Source organism: Sceloporus undulatus, chromosome 1 (assembly GCF_019175285.1).
Source record: "Sceloporus undulatus isolate JIND9_A2432 ecotype Alabama chromosome 1, SceUnd_v1.1, whole genome shotgun sequence".
Classification (NCBI taxonomy): Eukaryota; Metazoa; Chordata; class Lepidosauria; order Squamata; family Phrynosomatidae; genus Sceloporus; species Sceloporus undulatus.
Window position 1 is genome coordinate 289,626,306 of NC_056522.1, and position 15,307 is coordinate 289,641,612.

At 39.5% G+C, this 15,307-nt stretch overlaps 1 protein-coding gene across 3 annotated transcripts in view; it reads right to left on the reverse strand.

Annotated features, from left to right (window-relative positions):
* LUZP2 (leucine zipper protein 2) overlaps positions 1–15,307 on the reverse strand; it is a 469,570-nt gene that overhangs the window by 128,697 nt on the left and 325,566 nt on the right. For 2 of the 3 annotated variants that reach the window (XM_042446122.1, XM_042446120.1), the window contains exon 7: positions 13,009–13,071. The exons of the other annotated variant lie outside the window; for it this stretch is intronic. In XM_042446122.1, coding sequence (XP_042302056.1) covers positions 13,009–13,071 — 63 coding nt within the window. The remainder of the gene's footprint in view (positions 1–13,008; positions 13,072–15,307) is intronic. 3 annotated transcript variants of the gene reach the window in all.

Genomic DNA, 15,307 nt, shown 5'->3' on the forward strand with positions numbered 1-15,307 from the left:
CCATTGCCTTCCCGTGATGCTGAAACAGTGTAACCTGCCCAAGGTCATCCAGTGGGCTTCCATGACTGAGAGGGGGTTCAAACCCTGGTCTCCTGGAATCCTGGTTCAACACTGAGGCCACTGCACTAGATCCATGAATGTCTTCCACATGCCATTTCTGAAACATAAAATCCTCCACATCCATGTTTCTGTCCATTACATGTATGATTTTAGACAAACTGGAATAACTGTAGGTCTCATCTGACCACTTTTGCATTCTGTGTAGCTTTAGCTATTCACATTTCCTCCCCACAAAATTAAAACATAAAATAAAAGGAACAGTTCTACATAGAGGATTTGGCACATGACAGATAGCTTCAAACAACTCACAAAGAACACTTCAGAATCATCAACTGTGTTTTGGAAAAGCATTTAAAAACCAACAAACATCTACACTAATTCATACTTCTTCCCTGAAATACGTTTACATCCAGGACATTATTTCTCATGGAAACAAATAAGAACTAGAACTCATATAATATGGATTCCTCCGCCTTCAGTGAAGCCGTTGGGTGGGGAGGCTCACTTTGTTGGCCTCCCAGGACCACAAGACCAAAATTTAAAAGTATACTGTGGACTGCAAGCCGTGGTAATTGGAGTCTGAAGGTGGGGCCATAGGCCTTTATATGCCCTGCCACCTTCAGCTCTGACCTCTTTCACTTTGCGTTCAACTCACACACTCATCATTTACACAGTGTGAAGTTTCTTGGTCACCTGCCCCTTTTCCACAGGCTTTTTTGCCTACGCCACACCGTCACAGTCAGATTTGGACAATTGGCTTAAGATGGTGTCTAAATAGGCAGATAGTGGGGGGAGAATTTGAATATGGTGAGCACCTAGGTCGCCATTTTGGTGGTAGGGATGTCTCTGGAATTGCCTCTTTAGGACTTGGAAGGCAAAGAAAGGGGATTTCCTTAAGGCTGGACTGAAGGATAAACCCTCTCTTTAAGCCTCAGAGCCTGGGAGAGGAATCTTCTAGTTGGCTTTTCTGATGTGGGTCAGCCAGGGAGTAACCCAGCATTTGGGTTCTCCCTGAGGCTCAGATGTTATCACCCTGAGGAAGCTGCAGAGGAAGTCAGGAGTAGAGACCACCTGCTGCAGCTGCTTCCACACTAGGTTACTCCCCCTTAGTTGCAGTTGTCCTAAGAAAACAAATGAATTAACAAATAGGCAACTTAGTAAAGTGGTCTTTGTTTTAAACCTATTATCTGTGTCTGGTTTCTTTTTTCACAAGTTGGCCAACAATCAAAACATTGCATATAAGATAGTATTTAATGCAAATGGAGCACATATTTGCTACTTGCTTTCTATCTTTACATATGAATGTCCCACACCAATAAAAATCAAATATGCACATGACACAACTAGCTCTGGCCTATACTGTACATTCTCTCACCTTCCAAGAACAACACAGGCCTTGGGCTATGACAGACCTTGAGGAGAATATAGTCTTGTTTATAGAATCATAGATTTGGAAAAGATCATGTGGACCATCCAGTCCAACTCCCTACCATCCAGGAAGACACAATCAAAGCATTCCTGACAGATGACCATCCAATTTCTGTTTAAAAACTTCCAAAGAAAGATACTCCACCACATTCTGAGGCAGCATATTCAATAATTGAACAGCTCTTACCATCAATAAGATCTTCCAAATGTTTAGGTGACATTTAAACATGGAAAAATATATTAGTTTTATTCCCCCCCCCCCCCCCATTTTTTTTACCAGAAATTCGTTCACGTGGTAAGTTTGAAAAATACTACTTCTTTTCTTTCTTTCTTTCTTTTTTCCTTTTGGCAAAAACACCACTACCATACCAACCACTACAGAATCTTCAAATTAAATTGTCACCAGTTTGCACTGGCCATATTCATTTAATAGATAGAGCTATTTCCATGATGGAAATGACCATAAAATATCTGCCTGTCAGATATGTGTTAAAGGAAGGAGAAAAAAGAGGTTTCAGTTGCCACTCAGCACTAAGATGGTTGAATATAAAGATTCAAAACCAGATTTTTAAGAGTTAACCACTCAAACCACTTCCTTCCTTCCTTCCTTCCTTCCTTCCTTCCTTCCTTCCTTTTTAATTTTCATTCCAAAGATATTTTTTTTTTGTAATTTCTTACAAATAATCAAACAGAAACAACAACAAAAAAATATTACCCATTGCCAGGCTTGATAAACTTCCTCTTTTTCTTGTTCAGAGTACAATGGTAGTGAGGGTGATCTGGCTGTGACTTTGCATTTTAAGAGTGAAAACAGCTCTTTGTTGCTTAGATGTGTTTATCACGTCTACATTGTCTTTTCCTGTGGGAAGAAGAATCATACCCTTCCTACCACCTTCATATTAAATGACTACTAGAAATAATTCTTGTAATGGTATGTAAATAGCTACTTTTACTATAGAGAGGATAATCCTAAAGTGTCCACCGTTGCATCAGGTTTATAATGCAGTATTGCTATTTGGTACTGCATTGCAATGATGCATCTGGATAGTTATCTTTCAAGTTAATGTGTATTATGTGATTTTGGAATAAAAACAAATAAAATACTTCTGAGATGTAGTAAAAAAAAGCTAGCTAGTATAATAGCACTTTTAACACAGTTCTATATATGCTACTTAGAAGGAAGTCAGATTAGTTTAGTGAAACTTCTTTCCAGGCAACAGGATTGCACTGTTAATCAAGCAATGTTTACAGTATTTGGAGTAGCTGAAGCTACATGCATGGAGATCTTTAAGGAGCAATTGGTTTTATACCAATCTACTGTTTGATTGGGGCAAACAGCAATTTAATTTTAACTTTCTTTTCCTACTAAATAGATTATTCATGCAATTCCACCATCTTTCACAAGGTTAGACATGCAATTATATAATCATAAAATTGGATGGGCCCTCAAGCACCATTAAAATTTATTTCATTTTTCCATAAAGGAAAAGTGGCATAGTGATTTGAGTGTTGGCCAGAAAACCAGGTAAAAATCCCCAGTGAAGCATGAAATTCTTTGGGTAATTTTTTTATCTCTTTCTGAGCCTGAATTATTTGGTTGTAGTACTGATAAAGTGGGTTTCATACAGTAACCTTGAGCTCATTGAAAGAGAGGCAGGATATACCATAAATAGTAAATAAATGAATAAATGCTTATTTGTGCATGTGATTTCCGTCTTGCTAAAGGTCCTATTCTAGGTAAACTAGTGTAGAGAGAACACAGCCAAGGAGAATTAAACTAGAAAAGGTGGGGGCTGTTCCCAAGAATGAGTATAAATACAGTGGGCCCTTGCCTTACACAGGGATCCGTTCCGGACCCCCCCCCCTTGCATAAGGCGAATTCTGCCTATGCTCAAGCAGCGGCACAGCAGCACGGGAATGTGAGGGGCGCCCCAGGCGCACACCCCATTCATTTGAATGGGACGTGCCACTCCGCGCGCTCTGCATGCTCCCTACAGCTTGAGCGCGTACACTCAAGTCCACCTCTAAATACCCCTCCTTAAAACTGCCAATACCAGAATGCAACAGGAGGCAGCTAGAGGAGTCAAAGTGGAATTGTAGCACTTTAAGAGTATAGTGTGATAAACATCCACGTAAAGCGCACCCTCATATAACACGGGCGCACTGTAGAGGGACAGAGCAGTGCTTAGGGTTAGTTAAGAGAGTTTTATTTTACCAGGAGGGATTCAGCACCTGAGGAGGCTCAGGGAGACAGCTGTGAGGTGCAGTTAAAAGGGGTTTTATGTACCCATGTTCAGAGATTATTAGTGTATCCTGAAGGGTTAAAAGCCACTGAGGCTAGGATATGCTGCTGTGCGGGGCAGTTGGAAAAATGTTTTTAGGTACCTGAGATAGGGATGAGGAAATTTATTAATTAAATTGTTGTGGAAATATCCTGTGGGAGATACAGTGCTGGTGACTAGTGGAATCACAGATAACCAGAAGGGTCAAAAGATACAGAAGATAAATTAAAGTTCTGTGAGAAACATTTATAAGGTTATAAAGAAACAATGACATAGATAAACAAAAGAAACTGTTAAACCATGTAACTACTATAGTATTTATATATCATATCCATCTTGAATGCCATCCACTAAAGAAAGATACTGTATTCAACCTGATTTGTAAATAAACTCCTTTTGTTTCTTCAACAAGAAACTGTCTGAAGTGCTTAAAGAAACATATTCAAAATGCTACCAATAGAGAGAAAAGCCTTTTAGGTTTGGGATGCATCAGATAGTTGGTGTGTGGTTTTCAATGAGTAATTAGTGCCAAGCTTGGTGGGGGTGGGGGTGGATTTGATGACCCAGAGGGCTGGCATCTAGAGAGAGTTCTAGAGTAGGTGGCACTAGAAGTGAGAACTGAGTTTGATTGTTGCATCACAAATTGGGTGCCAAACTGATGGGATAGTTGACTTCTCGTGACATATTGGTGGCAGAGGTGGGATCAAAAGCTGCTCTGATTGCATTTTGTAGAGAGGCGGTATATAAATTATTATTATTATTATTATTATTATTATTATTATTATTATTATTAAAAGGACCCACTGGGCTGCCATCCAAGAAAAGTAGTTTGGTGGATGAGTCTCACCTTCACAACGAGAATCTGAGTAATCGTTAGGAAGCACTTCCTCTTGGTAAGAGGAGCTTGATAATGGAATACATTAACTTGGAGGTGATAGATTTTCCTTCAATGGGCATTAGTAAACTTAAGTTGAATAGACTCCTTCCAGAAATCCTTTAGCTATGGATTTCTCCACTAGCAGGTGTAATGCTCTGTACATCGCCTAATACATGTATCAATTCAGATATTATTTGAAACATTAAAAATGCTAGTATGTATGGACATGGTGTACAATAACGCAGAAAACACCAGATATAGGGCTTGTGAACTGCACATAGCTGCAGCCATGCAGAATGGAACAGTGTGGGGACTAAGCTTTCAAGAAAGAGCACAGCCACACACACACACATCTTACTCTGCATTTTGATAGGAAACCAACAATCAAAAGATGAACGCTGCCAGATCAAACAAGGGCAAAACCCTCTTTTGTCTTTTATGTGTTCCTCAACACCCGACATTGTCCTCTTAAGCACTGTACACCTGGCACTTTGTACCTGCCTGTGGGCAGAGTCAGGGTTCTGATGCTGGATGCCCTAACTCTGCCCCCAGGGCATCACGATGATTTATGCCATTCCATACAGTGCACAGCACAATGGTGCAACTCCAGCGCTGCAGCCACATGATGCAGTGCTGAAGGCGTGCCATACAGTCATGCTGCCATGGCTATGGCATCCTTTGGAGTGCGCAAAAAGAAGATGCTTTTTGTGGTTCCCTTTTGCGTTTTCCAGAGACCTGATCAGACCATGGAGTGAGGTTGCTGCGAGCCTGATCCAGCCAAGAAAGGGGTGGCTGCATGGCACCCCTTAGGGGCAATCTGTATAGGCCCTTAGTTTTGGGTATCCAGATCTTGTCTAAGTGTTGTAAAATCCATAAAGCACCATCCATCACAATTAAACTTTCTCATTCTCCCAAACATTCAAACAAACATTTCAGTTTAGAAACCTTCTAAAGTTGTTTCAGAGGTAATCAAACTTTTGGTTCCCCACAGAACTCTCATAGATTAAGAGTATAAATAGCACCCCCAAAATGAAACTTTTTTTGTTACAGGTGCAACAGCCTGTTTTCCTTGCAATCACAACTGTTGTCCTCAGGCTTTTGTCTGAGTCCTTTGTTCTTGTCCTCTCCTGAAATCTGTACGCTTAACCCTCATGGCTCAAGTCCTCATTCTTCCTGGCTTTCTCTGAACCTTTGTATTCAAGACAGATGTCTATTGCCTTAATGAACCATCAGTTTTTATGCCCCCTTCCAATATCCTGTATTCTGTTAGTTCAGTATGCTGTGATTTTAATGTGTTATCTTAGTATGTATGATACTTTATATTTTTCCAAATGAACATATGCGTAATTCCTCATTCCTTGGGTCTACATAGCAAGAACGGCATAGCTGGTGCTGTATCTTGCTTATCACATTATCCTGTCTCACATAGCCAAGTTGAATGTTTCCCAAAACTAATTCAGATTGATTGCAATTGCTAGTGGAAGCTCTACTAGCCCCACTCATTTAGGGTAACACAGGGCCCAAACAGACAGGCCAAAATAAAGCTGCTTTGGGTCACTTTTGAGGTATGCAATTTAAATGACACACACATATTAAGAGGCCAGAAGCTATGTCACAGCTGCGCTCCAAAGTGACCCAAAGCAGCTTTATTTTGGCCTGTCTGTTCAGGCCCACAGGTAGTTAGATTAGATGGTCCTTAAAATACCATCCAGCTCTGTAGCAGTATAAATTATCAAGTCACTTCTCCTTTGTTTTTTAAAACTCTGAATAGGTAATTCATCCATAGGTCATCACAGTTTAACTTTCCAGTATAACTAGGGAGGAAAGCATAATTATTATCTGCTGGTACATTTTTCAGTGATACACAGACAGCACAGATACTTCAAGTTAAATAACAGAACAGATTTTTTAAAATAAAAACCAACAACCCCAAATTAGTATTTAATTAAGCATAATAAATAATTCTCATTGTATACAGATACTTAATGATTTTAGTAATATTTAGTAAAACAAAAGATTCTGACATGAAATAGGATTGCATTTGAAAGGATAATTATTATAATTACTGCATGTTTAGCTACCTAGCAGCATTGTCAATGTTTATATCATGCACCTTTTTTCTATCTTTTTTATTTCAACAGAAATAATTAATTCAAGATCTATTTTGACACAGAATTAGTTCTTGTATAAAAGATGAGCAACATGCTGAAAATTATCAGACTAATGTTCAGTTTAATTCAATGGGAAGACTTGGAACAGATGACAATATTTGGTAAGCTAGCAAGCAACCCACATCATTCTGTCTATGGAGTAAAAGTGACTAGTTTCTGAAGATGTTTCAAGAGTTTGCCAGCCCCATTACATCAATTTAAATCTGGATTCAACTCACCAGATGAAATTCTGATGGGGTGGGCCATCACCTCTTGAAACTAACAGAAGAGCTAGCAGAAGATTTGTTAGTGCATGGATTTAGTGCAAGAGATACTGAAGTCATGCAAGACTCAATGTGACTGATTGCCCAACACCAACAGAACAAGTTGATGGGATTTCAGTTCTCTTTTCTTGTATGAAGAGTTTATGATACATTAAAACCCTTTTCCTCTGGATCATCACACTGATTTCTTATGCAACACAACATTACATCAGTTGCATTAGCTCAAGACTTGGCACAGAGAACACTCCTCTTATTTCCTGGTGTCAGTAGTTTACTTTAAATCATGTGGCCTGTGGATTCCTATGGTGTCCATGGAGAGACTTCATGAACTTGACACAAGAAAAATGAGGTTTTGTTCCCTAAGCTTCTTTCCTTAATGTTTGAAAATTGTGTATAAGTTCATTTACCTGAGGAATGGGTCAAAGCATTCCTCACATTCTCATAAGGTTTTAACCCAACAAAACTTAAGAACCACTACACTAAAAATCCTTGGAGGACAACCTCTCTTATTGGAAATCTCAGCTTGAGAGATGATTTAAAGCCAACTGGAATAATTTGTAACCACAACATAGAAGCCTCAGAATTGATGATACATATAAGCATTCTCTCCCACACACACACACTTTTTTTTCCTTTTTTTGGTGTAGTTATAACACTGTACTATTCCTATAACTTTTTAACTACTTGGCCAATACTGCTTCACCAATGTTTATGCTTTGCTCTGTTAAAAAAACAAAACATTTTAAAAAACAAAAACAAACAGGCATAATAATTTAAAAATGTTTCAGTGAAATAACTAGGTGACTTAAATCTTGCTGCAACTTTTAAATTGGTTTTCATGCCCATGGTTTGTTGTCTGCTCATTATTTTTGTTTACATTTTGTTGGGTTACAGTTTTGCTCCTTTTTTTTTTGGCATGGTTTCATTATTCTAAAGTGTTCTAAGATTTTTTAAAAATTAGGATAACCTATATACAAAGCATGATCACTCTATTTTGCTGATTCATCCTCCATCACACACTGTATGGGGAATCCCACAACATTAAAGAAAGATTCTTCAGGAGGTATAAAGTCTTTTTTCAAGAGTCCTGGAAAACCCCTAATACACTACTCATTTATTTTGGTGGGGAGGATGCCACTAATGGCCTCCAATACATGTTTCTTGGGAAATAACAAGTATTGTCTGGCTTTTGTGTGCTGTTTTTTCCCCAATTTAGGTTATTGGGCTTGACAGACAAGCAGCTCCATGTCACTCATTTTTGCCCCGCATCATTGCCACAGAAACCAAAAGGCGCAGGAATGATGTGCTTCCTTTTCGGACCAAAAAGAAGCTGCCAAAAGCAGCTTCCTGTAAGGGATGCAATTGGTGACTCGCATGCCCCGATTACATCACTTCTGGGCAGCACAGTTTGGGCGCTGCGCCATCATGTCACCACCCGTGTAGACAGGGGTGAGCAATTATGGTGGCCTCCTTGCGAACTAGGGCTGCTGGGCATGTAAATGTGCAGCCTCAGCTAGCCCTAGTTCATGATGAGAACGCCGCTAATCACACATCTGTACAGGGCCAATATTTTTCTTTATTCTACATTTTAGTTTTGCAAACCACTGTGAGTCCCTGTTTTTGGAAAAGCTCTGGGAACTGATTCATATCATAATTTTTCAAAGTTGTGTTTTGATAGATATGTAATCAGTTTGAAATGGACACAGTCTGATTGTCGAATATGTGCAGCCAACTTATTTTCAACATGGGATATCAAGTTATTACAGGTTACATCCACACTACAGAAATAATTCAGGTTTGCACCACTTTAACTGTCATTGCTCAATTCTATGGAATTCTGGGTATTGTAGTTTGTTGTGACACCAGAGCTCTTTGACAGAGAAGGCTAAATATCTCACAAAACCACAACTCTCAGAATTCCATAGCACTGACCCATGGCAGTTAAAGTGGTGTCGTTATTTCTGCAGTGTGAATGCAGCCTCAGTTAATATAATGCAATCCAGACAGATTTTGTTGTCAGAAACATAAGACTGAATCGGTGCGTTCTGGATTTAGAATTATAATAGGCATATTTACTGACCTTTTTCATTTTTAATGAAATAGTGGTATTTTCTCTTCTTTTTTCTTAATCATACTTTGAATATGAGAAAGAAAAAATGTTATCATCCAAAGTTAAAAGCTTGTGAACTGACTTAGTTTGAAGGAAGATAACTATGTGGTAAGAGAGTATACGATCTTATTAATCAATGGTGGTGGAAGTTAAGGGTTTTAATGTGGGGATGAGTGAGAAGATATGTGAGAATTCCTGACTACGTTAGGTAAGGTAGAAAGAGAGTCTTTTTTGTTTTGTTTTGTTTTGTTTTTGAGTTGGTTAGAAGGAGTATGTAGGACAGGTGGGATTTAGTAAGTGACGAAGGTAAGAGTAGGTAGGTTAGAAAGAAAGAAGTAGAGAGAGAAAGAAAGTAGAGAGAGTGGAAGATGAGGTAAGTAAGAAATATAAGGAAGAATAGGAAAGATGGAACTTAATAGGAAGAGTCTAAGGTGGGAAGAGGAGGGATAGATATAGAATCTGGTTTAGATATTTGGGGAGGAGAGATACTGTAGGAGGTTATGACATATGTTTTATTGTATAGTTTATAGTAAAGTTAGATTGTTACATGTTATATGTGATTGTATGTATGTTCGTAGTGGTTTCCCCCCCCTCTTTTTTTTCTCTTGATGTATTTTTTAAACTTAATAAAATAAATAATATAAAAGAAAGAAAGAAAAAAAAAGAAACATGAGACTGAGGGCCAAACTAGATGTGAACTTCACATGTGCTGTGCAATCATGTATGTAATTTTTCTCAAAATACAGACATGCAGGTTGGAAGGAGGGGAGAGAATCCTTACAGAAAACTCAGCACAAGACTTTCCCCTTTTCCTCACACCAACTTGCTATATTTTGAAGTTGAAGGCTTTGGTGGTTGGCATCCATAGTTTTTTTGTGGGTTTTTCGGGCTATGTGGCCATGTTCTAGAAGAGTTTATTCCTGACTTTTCACCAGCATCTGTGGCTGGCATTCTCTGAAGATGCCAGCTACAGATGCTGGTGAAAAGTCAGGAATAAACTCTTCTAGACATGGCCACATAGCCCAAAAAAAAACCCACAAAAAACTATCGCTATAGCTTTCTAGGAGAAAGATGTTTCCATTAAAGTCAATGGTTGTGCTAGGAGAAAGCTTTTTGTTTTTGTGATAAGATTCCACTCTCATGTCTGCTCTATGTATGTTATTGGAGATGTCATAATTTATTAAACTTAGGCCCTATCCAGATGGGCCTTTTAGCCTGTCCTGGCAATGTACTAGGGTTGCCTCGGGGCGTCACTTATATACGCTGCACGCAACTCTAGTACGTCACCAGGATGTCAAAATGGCGGCACCCTGTCTACATGGGCTCTGCCATTTTGACATGATGGCCGCATTGCGTCCAAATAGCGTGGCATGGCCATTACATCCTGGAGCCGCTGCAGGGCACTTGTGGCACCCTTTCAGCAGCACCGGAAGGAGCTCCGAAATGGAGCTCCTTTCACCGCTTGTATTGCTCACACAGCCTTTACATGGCTGTGCCAGCGATACAAAAGAGAAAGGGGCTGAGTGGCCCCTTTCTCTCTTTCCCCGCCACTGTCGGGTGTCCTTGGGGCATGAAGCCCCAAGGACACCCCTTTCCAGGCCATGAGGAAGCGGCATTTTGCCACTTCCCCGAGGCCTGGAAAAATGGTGGATCGGGGCCTCCGGGGCTGCTGCTATGGCCGCTGAGGCCCCGATCCATCAGGGAAAAGAGTGGGTGCAGGCTGCCCCAAAGGGTCGGTCTATATTCCACCTTATAATTTGTAGTGTGGCTTCCACAGGTATAAGTACTAAGGAGAATAGAGAATGAATGTCAGAGACAGAAACAGAAAACCTTTCATCCAATCATTCTTTGTTCTACAGCAAATGATATCTTGGGGTCTGTTTAATTTATTGCATTCCAATATGGTTGGATAGAATTCAGTTGCAGGTATACCTAGAACCCAAAGTGGGTGGAAGTGGGCAGATTGAGTCTATCCATTTTCCCTTTTTCTTTCTCCTTCTAACTATCCCCATTTTTACTTTGTGCTTGGCAGATCTGGACTGATTGCTAGTAGGAGGCTTTCAATATTGGGTCAAGGGGAACATGAAATGCCAAGTCACATAAGGTAATTGGCTATGGGTTGGCCACTCAAAGTTAAGGGGAAAAATATTCAGAATACATATACCTATTTTACAGATGGAAATAGTGAACCAGGCATGGTTAACTCTCTCTCTGCCATACATGCACGCAACACCTTCTCTCTCTCTCTCTCACACACACACACCTATTGGCTTTTAAGGCCAGTGCCCCAGCTCTTTGCCATAATTTGCCCTGTGCAGCAGGCAGAAGTGGATGATTATGGGCCAGATGGCTGGATAATTGCCTCTCAGCCAAATGAGAAAGGGGCTCCCAGCTGTGCATGATGGGCAAAGATTCAAAGAAGGGGCTGTTTTTCCTCTCCCCTCCCTTTCTCCCAATGTGACTTCTTTTCGTTTGAGAAGAAATTGGAGATTTGCCACCCAGTGGCCCTCTAATGGGAGCCCCTTCAGCAATTCCAGTGGCAAGGAAAGGGAGCAGGTGAGTGGCCAGGCTGGAAAATGGGGCAGAGTAGATAGTGAAGTGGCTGTTTGATGTTTCAGAGCATAGGGAGGGTCTCCTACATCAGCACAGATCCTATTTCATGCTGCGGCAGGGACTCTAAGGCATTCCACTTTCCCTCCTGGCCATCCCAAGAGCACTTTTGAGCCCTTAGTGGACAGGACAAATATCTTTACATGAAATTTCAAATTGGGCAATTTTTCCAATGTATATCAAAATCAATAAACAAGTAATGATGCAATGAAGAAAAACAAAAGTATAACATAGTTGGACTGTGGGTTTCTTTCCGGACTGCTGGGCCAAAATAATTTGCACCATCTTCTCCTCCTTCCCAGTCTTGTACAAATGCACCCTCATAAAATTGCTGTCAGAATCCCAACAAGGCTGCTTTGAGTACATCTTTGAGACAGTGGCTGTGCATGGCAGAGGCCATTTTAATTCCCTCCCCCCCAATGCAGAATGTAAACATGGAAGGTATTTTTGCCTTTTTTTCCTTCTGGTGTCTTTAGCTAAAACTGGCCTGTGTTACAAACCTTTACACATCTTCATCAACAGAACACATTTTAGCTCCATAACATACAAAACATCACCATATCTATAATCTTCATTACAGTTATAAAAGGCATAACCAGTATAATACTTCTTAAAGCTTACTCCTCTTGTAAAAATTCTATTTTTAAACATCTGGATAGTTTGTATATATCTCATAACAGGGATTTCAGTGTCAAGCTGACAGGACAGTTTGTCCTTTGTGGATTTTATAAATAATCCAGTTTTCATGTTTCATAATGATAGAAAACTGGAAAGTTGTCAACACCTTCACAAGATTTTCGTAAATACTTTCAGCTTCAAACTTGTATAACAGTGGAGAAAGTTTAATGGAAATTTATTGTAATTTTGCTGGATGTACAAGAATTTCAAGTGTTAAATGAATGGCTTTACCCAGAATAAATTGGTAAATGATAGAAATAAATGATAAAAAACTCTATAATTACCTGCCTTTGCTTAGAGAATCTCTGATCTTTAAGAACATTTCCACAGTGGTAAAACTGATGCAATCCAAGAGAGATAAGAGAATGTTTCAAAGAAATCATATTTGCTCTTCTCAAATCCTTTTTCTATGTGTGTGTTGCTTGTGTATGTGTGTGTGTTAGAAGAATCAAAATTATTTGGTGAGATTATTTTGATGTTACACTGCCTGTAAGCAAATACCCTTTCCCAGCTCAAGTGACAAACTCACCTTAAAAATCAAATCCTTTTTCCCATAGCGGAGCTCCTTCAGTTGGGCTTGGATCTTTTTTGACTGCAAGCAGAGGATAATGCATTAATCTTTTAAGTAATTTATATTTAAAAATCTGCAGAGGAAAAGATATTAAAGTTCAAGCAATAGGAAAGACTATCCTTAGGGTGGTCTTGGACTGGGACAAACTGCTACATGCATAAGTGGTTTCAGTGTATTTTGGGTTCCTCAAAAATCTCTCAAAAAATAGGGTGATGTCTCAGGGTTCTTGTGAAGCTGTGGTCCAAAAGCTTTCCTTCCATGCTCCCTGCCTTAAAATAGCTATGAAAAGTAGTTATAAAACCTCTTCTAATTTCTTCCTATTTGGGCTTTTCTCCTCTCTATCAAAAGGCACCCTCCCATGATATTGAGGAAGACTCTTAATCTTCCAGAGAGATTTGTCATGTTTGTGTGTGTAGATGTAAACAGAAATGTGTTTGCTTGTGACCTTTCTTTTTCTTATTTTAGCTTCAGTCGAAAACTCTGAATCAGAATGTAAATTGTCCTATATAGACGTCCTTCTTAGAATGTAATCTATACATAAAATGTCATAATTTTTAAAAGGGGTATAATTGGGATTTGCGGCTATTTTAGAATACTGAAGTTTTCTAACCAAATGTTTCCAAAGTTTTAGTTACAAATCGGTTAGAAATTGAAACAGATGAATTGTGCCGGCAAGATTCTTTTCACTTTGCGGTTGCTAATCTGTGAGGATCATTGACTATATTAAGCAGTAGCGAACACAAAAGTCTTGGGACACTTTCACTCATTAGTGAGATTCACATTCAAAGAGAACAGTGGTGTAGTGGCTACTTATAATGCAAATATGTGACTGCTGCTCTATACTGCAAATTGTTCAGCTGATGTATTTTGCTGCCACATGGCTCTTGCCATGTTCACCATGCCATCAAAAGCCTACACAAAGAGTTTATGAACCATGCTTAATAAAGCTGAAGTTGTCAGGACTGTAGCACAGAGGATGCTGCTGCTGCAAGAGTAAGGCACATGTATTACCTGTGCCTTACTAGAAGGTGGTACTAGAAAGTCCCTACTGGAGAGAAAAAAATCACTTGTTCTAAAGTCACCAAATATTTGCTTTCTTTTCAGCCTGCAAGTACTTTGTATATCTTCATGCACAATAACTTAACTTGATATTATAGAAGGATGTATTAATAGCGTAATACCTCTACTAGCAGAAACCATTGGACCACCTGCTCTTTTAATATGGGCTCTAGCTGCTACTCTCAGAGACTTTGTCCTCTATCTTATGTAAGATTAATAGAATCCTAGCAAGGTCAATCTAGACCAACCCCCTGCTGTGCAGGAATAAACAACTAACAGAGGGCCCATACAGACAGGACAAAATAAAGCTGCTTCGGAGGTATGCTATTTAAATGACACACGCATCTTAAGAGACCAAAAGCTGCACCAAAGCTACACTTCAGTCCTTAAATGATGGCATGCATCACTTAAACCGCATACCTCCAAAGTGACCCGAAGCAGCTTTATTTTGGCCTGTCCATATGGGTTCACACTCATGAAAGACACTCATCCAATTTCCATTTAAAGACCTCCAAAGTAGAAGAGTCCATCAGTCTGTTTCACTGTCAAACAGGTCTTCCAGTAAATAAATTCTTCCTAATGTTAAGGCAGAGATATCAAGGATGGGGCCAAGAGAACTTAGGCATGGGAAACCAATAGTGTAGTAGACCTTGTTTTGCATAATTGAAGTCTCAGTGCTTTTCTCTTTTTAAAAACTTTTTTTAAAAATTAAATTGAATAATATCATCTCTCTTCTCTCTCAGACTTTCCAGTTCCTTCTCAGCTTGGCAACAATCGTCCCAGGTGTTTTTTCTTCTTCCCAACATAGATACATTAGAATGTAACTCCCTATTGTAATCTAAACAATACTGTGGTGTTTTGGTCTTTATAAAAGATCTGCTGCTAGGGGAGATGAGAACACACACACACACACATGAAACAACACCAAAACTTGTATTTCTGGATTCTTCTTGGGAATATTGCTATGGGCACAATCACAATAATCAACTCTACTTAAAACATTACTGCTGCACCATTGTGGAGCACATGCTGTGATCTACAGTATGACCTCTCTCAAAGCCCTAATGTTTTAATATAGAATCATCAGTAACACCAATTGTTACCAGCATAAAAATGGTTTTGAGTGTTGGATTATGGCTCTGGAAAGTAAGGTTCGACTCCCAGTTCAGCCATGAAACCTGCTGAGTGAGCCTTGGGC